The following is a 9,810-nucleotide window of genomic DNA, read 5'->3' as shown; positions in this document are numbered from 1 at the left end:
CCTGCTGTGCTGGGGGGATGGGCAGGGAGGGGATGGCTTGGTATCACCCTGGAATTCTGGCCTGGCCACCCAATTCCTCAGTCTCCTCCCCAATCCCCACCCACCTACTTTCTCACTCAACCTCCCTCTTCCACTGAGCATGTGTCTGGGATCTGAAGGACCTAGAGGAAAATAGGTCATGGGGAGGTGCACCTGGGTTGTTCCCTCAGAAGAGGGCTTGGCCTGGGAGAGCAGCAGCATTTGTTAGGCCAGCAGAGAGGGGTCTGAAAAACAAATTTAAGAAGGGGACCTGGGAGGCACCAGAAGAACACCCACTTCAGGCTGCAGGCCTCCTGGGAAGGAGCTTCCTCCTGATCCCACACCTGCCCTTCCCTCCACGTGCCGTAGGGCTGCCAAAGCTAATTCCAGTTCAGACACTTCTTAGCTACCTAGCCAGGGAGATTCAGCAAACCCTGGGGGTCAGGGGCTGAGCCAGTGCCTCACTTTCCAGGACCATCACAGCTGGAATCAAGGGGAAGAAGGGCCCAGGGAGAGGCAGCTGTTCTTGGCTCAAATCAACTTCAAGAAGTCCAGAGGTCTTACCCCCGCCTTCTGGCGGCTGCTCAGGCTGTTTGGCACTCCCTTAGGAGTTAACATGAAAACTTCCAGGAGTGGGTCATTCTACCCTGGAAAGGGGGAAATGGCCCTTCATGCCTCCCATGAAGAGACTCTCAAAGATTTGTGTCCCCAGTATCCCAGCTCTCTGCATATCTGAGTCTCTGACCTTGTGCCAATCTTTCTGGGCCAGTTTGGAGGGTGTGGACGCTCCTCCCCTGAGAACTGACTCCCCAGATGTGCGTGGCGGGGAGGCCTGAGATCTTGAACAAATCTGCCCCTCTGTGGATATTTCTGTCCCCTCAGTGTTGCCCTTTGGCTTGAGGGTTTTCTGAGTCCCAGCCCTGCTGAGTTTCGAAGGAAGAGGTGGGAACCTGGAAGTACATATGAGATGATCCCTAAAAGAGATGAACACCCCATATCTGGATCTGGGAATATCCTCCCCTTTGGGGACTCTTTAGTTTCAGGCTCCATCCTAAGCACCTCTAGGAAGAAGCAGTCCTCCCACCACCAGCTGCTGTGAGTCCCCACTGCCACCAGAACTCCCTTAGCTGCCCTATGCTGGTCAACACTTGTCTCCCGGCCTTGCTCTCTGCCTCCAAGTTCTGGCTGTCAGAGCAGCTGTGAGAACCCATGAGCCTGGTAGATACTTTCTTGTTTGTTATGACAACTGCAATCAAGACATCTCACATATAACTTTAGGGTCACTTTGAGGGATAAGAAGTGATTTGGATGCTAAAATTTCGTAAATGGAAATAATTAGAAGAATTATGTCTACATTTGTAATAATGAGAGGATTTATGAGGTCAAATATTTTAAATTGAGGCTGTTTTAGAAAACCCCAACTATGCAGCCACCATATATATATCCTCTTGTATCTCCAAGCCAGGTGCTCAGTAAACATTCGAAACTTCCTGCCTTCAACATTTACCCCTGTTTCTCCCACCCTCTTACATTCCTTTCGTCCCCAATCAACACATTACATGGTTTTCTCGTGATTCAATATTTATTTGTTTTAGAAGCAATTAAATTATTGGCACAAGGCTCAGTGGGTTTCAAAGCAGATGACAGATGGAAAATACCATTGCACAGGTGGGAAGATTCATCAGGGGGTGTCCCAGAGCAATTGTGTCCTTCATGTGCCAGGTGCCCTGGCTTCTGAGGACCCTGCAACCAGGACCCAGCCCAGCTAAGACAGGCATTGTAGACATGAAAGTGACTAAGCCACAGGGGATTCTGAATGGGTTCCCTAGTCTTCTCGAAGACAGACATTTCTAGCCTCCTTAGAAGCTCTTCCAGTCTTTGAGTCTTTGCCATCAACAGCAGCTCAATGACTATGGGGACCCTGTCCCTCCAGGCCAGCCTGCTCTCCCTCCCTCACCTGTGCCTTTTCATTGGAAGCCTTTCCCCCAGGGGCAGATGAAGGCTTTTGTGGAGGGAGGAAAAGGGAAGGGTAAGAGTTGATTTAGAGGGTTGGCCACACCCAAGGACTCCCCTGAAGTTATGCACCCCCAACAATGGTGGGTTTCTCACCAATATTGGGGAGTTAAAGAAAGGGGGCTTCTCAATGAAAGAGCTACTGCTGTGCCTCCTCTGAAGAGGGCTCCTCCTCTATGAGCTCCAGATCAAATTCATCTTCCAGGGACCCTCCCACAGGCAAAAGGCGGAACTTCTTCCCCCTCAGGGTGCATGTGCGGTGCTCGAAGTCCAGGACAGCATTGTGGTCCTGGAGCACGTCGGTGCCAATGATGGCCTCCTCAGCACTTGCGTTGGCCACTAGGAATTTTGCCTTCAGCTTCAGTTTGCCCAGGGACACTGTGGTATCCCAGACACCCAGGATCTTCATTTCAGCGCCATTGGCCACCTTCACCACACTATCAAAGGGCTTCAAGGTCTCCAGATCGCCATCGGTGACATCCTCCCACAAGCTTGGGTGCACCACGGAGACCTGGGCCCCAGAGTCCACTAGGAACCTCACAGGTACTTTGCCAATCTTCCCCTTGAGGTAGTAACCCTTACCCATGCTGTTGGCAAAGACGATCTCTTTGGGCAGGTGGCTGGCGACAGTCCTGGGGACTCCAAAGGCCTTCAGGAGGGCCTCTTTCACTATCTCATAATCTCCCTGGTTCTGGGGAGTAAGCCCACTGTAGACCTCCAGGGCATCTCCCCGAAGGGACTCTTTCAGGAACCTTAGCTTGGTGACATGGTCCCAATGGTTGAGGTCATCGATGACTTCAAAGCGGTGCAGCCAGAGGCTTGGAGGGACATTAGCTCCATCAAAAGGCTCTGGGATGAAGGCATGCTGCCGGCGGCCTTCCTGGCTCCTGGCTCCACTCTCTGCCATCCTTCTGCTCTCTGCTGGAACTTCAGCAGCAACCCACGCCAAGAAGAGAACGCCACAGAGCAGTGTGGGCGCAATCACGCTGGAGAACAAGGTTTCACGAAGCAGGGTGTTCCTTACTTGCCCGGCAGTGGGCAAGCAGAAGGGAGCAGGCAACAGGACTGACTGAGTACAGATGCAGGTGCTGCTGTGGCCTGCTAGCTCTGCACAGCCTTTTTGATGCTGCTGCTGGGCCCCCAGGGCTCCTCATTCTCCTTTGTTCTGGAAGCTCCGCCCTTCGGCCCCGCCCTCCTGCCAGCAAGCCGTCTAACAGGATGGGTGCCTCGCCCTCATATCCATCCACACTGACTGACAATGGTCAGCCCACGTCCCAAAAAAGGCCAGCCTCAGTCGGAGCCTTCCCCGGGACCCTCCCCAGCCTGTGCCCCAGAATAGCAGACTGGGACACTGAAGTTGTGATGGCATTCAGGTGTTTCTCGTCAGCAGAGACGGAAGGGGGTGGGAGGGAGGGAGAGACCAGAGGCCCTTCAGCTTTTAGACCTGGGAAGCCCCTGTTGGCCTCACCCCTCAGACGACCACTTTGAGTAGTTAAAGGAAAGGAGCTACATTTGGTGAGCTCCTGCTCTGTGCCAGGCACTGGGCAAGTGTCTCTCAGACATTCTAAATCCGTTAAGGGAGCCTGTAGGGTTTTACGCAGAGGGTGACAGAGAAGAGTCCCAGAAATAAGAATGCACAGAAATCATTATTTAAATGAAAGGAGACATACACAGATGTGCATAATCATTTCACAGAAATTCAATTTTTGGCTCAGTGCCTGTAGCTCAGTGGTTAGGTCACCAGTCATATACACTGGAGCTGATGGGTTCAAACCCAGACCGGGCCTGCCAAACAACAATGACAACTACAACCAAAAAATAGCCAGGCGTTTTGGTGGGTGCCTGTAGTCTCAACTGCTTGGGAGGCTGAGGCAAGAGAATCACTGAAGCCCAAGAGTTTGAGGTTGCTGTGAGCTGTGACATCACAGCTCTCTACTGAGGGACAACATAGTGAGACAGTGTCTCAAAAAAAAAAAAGAAAGAAAGAAAGAAAAATTCAACTGCTGCAGTAATTTTCCCTCATTGATAACCCCTAACTCAGAGTTAGCCCTTTTCAGGGCTTGGCCTAAAGCAGTGGGCTCTCATTAAGGCCAGAAGTGGGCCAGCACAGATATTGAACTTCTCAGAGTAGATGTTGGAATCCAGAACATGGCTCCAACTGTGGGCAACCCATCCTCGACTCCACATGGTTGTATCCTCCGTGCCCACTCCAAGGAAGGGGAAAATTTCACTCTTGTTTTCTTTCTGAAAGACAAAACAACAGCCATGTTCATAGTGAGAGGCTGGAAGGCTCCGGCTGCTGGAGACCATCTGTGTGACCCTCTGCTGCCATGGGGGAAGGGCAGCCCTAGAGGTCCCACAGTTGCCTACAGGGACCTGTGAGTCTGAGGGCTGAAAGCCTACCCGGGCCTGTGCAGGGGCTGCTGGAGGGATCTGCTTTTCTGACCCCATTCAAATGTCACCTCTCCATTGTCCCTGCTAAGCTGTCCCTTGCACATGCACTCACTTCTGGGGAATGTGTGTCACAGTGTGCTCTGCTGGCTTGCTCAGAGGTCTGTCTCCTGCTATAAACCAGAGTTCGGGGCTCACAAACCTAGTATTTGTGATTGTTTCCATAGAAATTTGCTCCGGGATCCAGAGGGTACTTTCTGCTGGGTTCCAGGCCTGGCTGTGTGCTCTCACAAAACAGGATTGGTTAAGGACAGGAAAGGAGAAAGGCTTGGTGGCACACCTGTGGCACTGGGATGTTTTTTCTGGCCCTCTCCACCTCCCTATGCCATTCATCACCCAGGGCCTGGCTGAATTCCAGAGATACCCAGGCCCCATTCCTGCCTCTGGATGGCTCCAGGGTCCCCAAACATACTGCAAGACTTAGTCCCTACCACCGTCTCCAACCCCTTCCACCTGACACGGTGAGCCAACAGAGAGGCAGTTGGGTCAATACCTCCCACCACAGCTGCCTGGCTAAGGTGGAGCCCTGTGGCATTCCAGGAGCCCCAGGGAGGGGGAAATGGAGTCAGTAGGAAGGTATCAAGAGCAAGTGAGTGGCTTTCTGAGAAGATTGCACAATGAAAAGCTTGCATCCAGAGAGACAGCCCAGACACACAAGACCAGGAAGCCCCTTCCACAGGTGGGCTCTTGTGGACAGACTCCCAGCTCTGGGGATGAGTGATGTTCTGCGACCCAGTAGTTTCCAGGCTCACACACATGGTCCCCCTGGCAATGGGAATGAGTGTGTGACCAACGAGGGAGAGGCAGAGTGGCTTGTCAGCGGACAAAGTAGGACTGATACATGCCCCAAACTGGCTTTTCAAATCATAGTGGGAGTGTTGTTGTCACATCTCCCCATTATTCCTAGATTAGAAATAGGTGGGCCCATGGGACTTCTTTTGATTGGGTTTGGTGATCACTTTGGCAAAGTCCTTTCACTGCATCCATCATCTCTGTGAGTATCATCATGACCTGTGAGCAGACCAGCACTAGGAGGGAGGTGTCCTGAAGCACAAGGAGCTTAAAATGGCTTGCCTTATCCCACACCTCTCCAGTGGCTTCATAGGGTCACTTTGCAAAGACAGGGAAAGAGGGTGCTGGACTCAGGGAAGTGCAGCCAAGGTCCGGGGGCTTTGCTGTTGATGGCCTTGTTTGAGGGGAGTGGCCTCGTGGGCAGTGAAGCAAAAGTTGATTATTAAATATTCCAGAATTTCATGAGCCAAAGAACCAGTTTATTATCATCACACCTCCTGCATGAGGGCCTCACCTCTCTCTCTCCCCACTCCCAAGCCCTCTGGAGCAGGCAAAGCCCCAGGTGATAAACATGTTTATAGAAACATCCATGTTAAGTACTTGGGCTCAAATCACCTCTCACACCAAGGAGCTCAAGGCTTGCTTGGTCCCACCCTCCCCACAATCTTTTTTTTTTTTTTGAGACAGAGCCTCAAGCTGTCCCCCTGGGTAGAGTGCTGTGGCATTGCCGCTCACAGCAACCTCCAACGCCTGGGCTCAAGTGAGTCTCCTGCCTCCGCCTCTCGAGTAGCTGGTACCATAGGCGCCCACCACAACGCCTGGCTATTTTTTTGGTTGCAGCCATCATTGTTGCTTGGTGGGCCCGGGCTGGATTCAAACCCGCCACCTTAGGTGTATGTGGCTGGCGCCCTAGCCACTTGAGCCACAGGCACCGAGCCCCCACAATCTTTATACTCCTGAGTGGCAGTGGTTGAGGGAGATGGCTCCCACGGGGCAGCCTTCTAGCTGTGGGGCCTCCCGTACAGAAGCACACAGGAGTTTCATAGTCACTGTCACCCCTGAGTTTAGGGGCCCACCTTTGTCTAGAAGCAGGAACATGTGTAGAGGTAAGTTCTCAAGTACCTTAACCTTGGAAGATGCCCATACCTGGAATACCACAGAAGCACTCAGGGACCTTGGAATGGCTACACTAATGGCACATGGATGAGCTAAGCCAACTGGGGCAGGCCAGGTGCCACTGCCTCCTCCCAGAACCTAGAAAATCACAGCTAATTATTGACAAGTATAGGTATTGGGGTGGGGCGCCTTCAATTATTGCGCATTAACCACCATACTCAACAATAAACAGGAAGGGCTGAGGGAGTCCCCACCCTCCACACCCCCTCACTGAGATTTCTGGGCTGGGAGCTCTGCCAGCCCACTTCTGCCTCAGCTGCCTGGTTCCCCTTTGCCATTTCTTCTCCCCCAGGAGAGCTGGGCAAATTGGTACAAACCCAGGGCAGAGCCCAATGGGTCCCCTGAGAATTGATGCCCTCAGTGTGCAGTGGGGACACCCCATACTCTTTTCGACTTTCTGGGGAATACAGCAGGGCCCAGAGAAGGGGCCTGATGCCTTTGAAGTCCTCAGGGTGGAGGGCCAGGCCCCACAATGCTGGGTGGGGGTCAGGGACTTGAAGCAGACTTGCCCTTCTAAAGAGACCTTTTTTTTAGCAAGGTGCCCAGGGCAAAAGACACCTTAGGGATCATGGTGCCCCCCAGAGAGGCCCAGTCTGCACAGGTGGCTGCAGCTCCACCCAGGCCTTCTGCGCCATCCTGAGGGGCCAGTGGGGAGAAAGCCAAGAGGGATCTAGGGGCTTTTCAAGGCAGCACAGGAAGGTTGAAGGAGGTGTGTCCTTTCTCCAACTATGGCTGCTTCATGGGTGTGCAACTTGCCCTATGTTCAGAAAGATCCAGGCTTGGCTTAATGCTCTGCTATTGCCATCTTGAAGTTCCTGATAATTCTGAACAAAAGACTCCACATTTTCATTTTGCACTGGGCCCAGCAAATTATGCAGCTTCTTTTGTCACAAACCAATCTGGTGGTGAAGGCTTCTCTTCACATGCACGTGTGCGCACACCCCCAGACACACACACACCCAGACACCCATACTCCTTACCAAGTGCCACACACACACTGTCCACAAAACACTCTCCCTGTACACTGTACGTGTCTTCTGTATGTATAACACACACCATACACACAGTTAATGCAAAACAGCTAAGAAATTGTGTAACTTGCATGTAGAATTCAGCCCCACCTTTCATTTCATATATTTATTTGCGCCCGTATTTACGTTGAGTATTAACATATATTTATTGGAGACACCTGCTGTTTATTAGCCTCTGGGCACACTTACTGCATCAGAAGACTAGGCAGGTCCCATGGCCGTGGCTTACAAGCTAATGAAAACAGGATATAGATGTTTAATAGCCAAGTTTTGAAGAGTTTAAGGCCAACATATATATGCAAGGTTGACCCACTTAAAGCAGCCCCCAATCACAACCACGCTGCTTTGAAAGGAGCCGGTTTAGAAGTGGGTCATCCTGTCTTCTGCTCCCTGCCACCTTGTGAGGCCCCTCACCACCAAGAGCAAGGCCCCTGTTTTCTTGCCCTGCTCCTGCACAACTGGGCACCCCAGCGCATCCTGAGGCCTCTGTCCCAGGGCTGGTGTGAGTGTGTAGGGTTGGTGGCCCAACCACTAGGAGGACCACCTGTGGCTGGTTCCAGCCTTCTACTTTCATAGGCTTATGGCACCAGGTCTTCAAGCTGAAAAAAGAAATGAAGAGGTGAATTTGGCATAAGAATCTGGGTAGGAATTCAGATCAGAGCCCATGGGGATCTGGGTGGACTTTGACCAAAGCAAGGCATGTTGGGAAATGCGAGGCACCAGCAGGACCCTTGTTGCCAAGCAATAAATCCCCCCAGTTCCCACATGGGCACTACCCAGCATTCACACTCAGGCATGGCCAAAGGCATGTGGGAAGGACAGCTTGTCATTGAATGGCTCCTTTCTGGATCCCCGCCAGACCTCCCAAGATGAGAGTTCCTGCCACAGCCCTCCCGAACGGGCCAGTGTTGCTGATGAGGGGCGCACTCTTGCTTGCAGGGCGCCTCCCCAGTTCTCCACTGCTGCAGGCCTCTTCCCTCCTTTACCACCTGGTTTAGGAGCCCTTCCACCCAGAAGTGGACCACCTCAGCCCACCAGCTGAATCCAATAGGAGGTAGCAAGATGCTTAGTGCAAGTCATGAGCCTGGAAGGTCGTGGGGGTATTTGGGGAACAGTGATCTTGGACCCCCCAATGCCATCAAGAGCTCTCCGGGCCCAGGGTAAGAGTAGGGCCAATTAAGAGTTGGTCAGAACAAGCTGCTATCTCCCAGAAGACCAATTTGCCAAAACCAGTTCTCTACCTATTTTTAATCTTACAATCAAATATGAAGATTGCTAACATGTCCTGAGGCCTTCCCAGTCCTGTCCTCATGGCCTAACCCTCCGAACTGGGTTTCCGCCTTTTCCCCAATTCCTGGTGACCCCACCCAAGACCAGACCCTCTTCCCTCCCACCCGGGCTAGAGAGGAGGCCTAGCTCTGAAAAAAGATCCTATGAAGACTCCCTTTTTTCCCTCTTACCTTCAGGGTCCCCTTCTCTTAACTGAGGTTGGAAGTGGGACTTGTAAGACAGATCCAGACAGCTTTAGGGACATTAAATCACTTATGACAAGCACTCCTACAATTTGTGAAATATTCAAGTAATCAAGTGGGCTAAGTGGGCTTCTAATTACACCAGGAAACTTGGCTTAGACTTAGACACAGGGAGAAATTTTGTCCAAGTTAAAATACCTCAAAGGCACCTTTGAACTGATCCTGAAATAGTTTTAATTGCTGCTAATGATAACTAGTATTGTGAGCAATGAAAACATATTAAATAGCCTCAGCACAGGGAACTACTTCTTTTGAATCAATTGCCAACTCATCTTTGCTCCTAACAGATAAAAGATTGGTGTCGAGGGTCGGAGGAGTAGGGTGGCAGAGAGGAGGGTACCTTCCCTCTGACTTTTCAAAGTCATCTATTTTCTTTACCTTCTGGAAGATATGGGAGAGGCAGGAAGGGGAGAGGGAAAGAATAACAGAGCCTTTACATGTACGAAAATCTCTAGGTTATTGGTATCCATATTAACAAACATTTCTTGAGCACTTACTATGAGCCAGGCCCCATGGTGGTGGCTGTAAATTGGCGTCTGGGATGGACAATGCCAAATAAGTGGGTTGATTCAATTCCATGCATATTTACTGAGGCCAACTGTGCCTCACTCTGAGAGATGAATCAGACCTGAGCCCTACCCTCCCGGAGTTTGCAGATGAGTAGGAAAGAGACTCAAACCCAGATGCTCCAAATCCAGAGAGAGGAGTGTGGGAGGGGCCCAGTGCACACTTGGAGATTCTGGGCGAGCTGGTGGCTCAAGGAGCACTAGGCAACTGCTCCCACCAGACATCAAGCG

General features: G+C 51.6%; 1 protein-coding gene across 1 annotated transcript; it reads right to left on the bottom strand.

Moving 5' to 3' along the window:
* Window positions 1-1,930: 1,930 nt before the first annotated feature.
* On the bottom strand, window positions 1,931-3,147 carry ASPRV1 (aspartic peptidase retroviral like 1). Its single transcript, XM_003804049.2, has one exon. It carries the CDS (start codon window positions 2,936-2,938, stop codon window positions 2,171-2,173), a length of 768 nt encoding a protein of 255 aa, XP_003804097.2. The 5' UTR covers window positions 2,939-3,147; the 3' UTR covers window positions 1,931-2,170.
* Between the last annotated feature and the right edge of the window lie 6,663 nt (window positions 3,148-9,810).

This window comes from Otolemur garnettii, unplaced genomic scaffold (genome assembly GCF_000181295.1).
Source record: "Otolemur garnettii isolate 467f Iridium unplaced genomic scaffold, OtoGar3 scaffold00068, whole genome shotgun sequence".
Taxonomy (NCBI): Eukaryota; Metazoa; Chordata; class Mammalia; order Primates; family Galagidae; genus Otolemur; species Otolemur garnettii.
The sequence above is the reverse complement of the archived record's forward strand: the minus strand, read 5'-3'. Positions and strand labels throughout refer to the sequence as shown.

What these genes read in the sequence shown, in the direction of transcription:
- ASPRV1 (XM_003804049.2), bottom strand. Translation starts at nt 2,938, where the DNA reads ATGGCAGAGAGTGGAGCCAGGAGCCAGGAAGGCCGCCGGCAGCATGCC.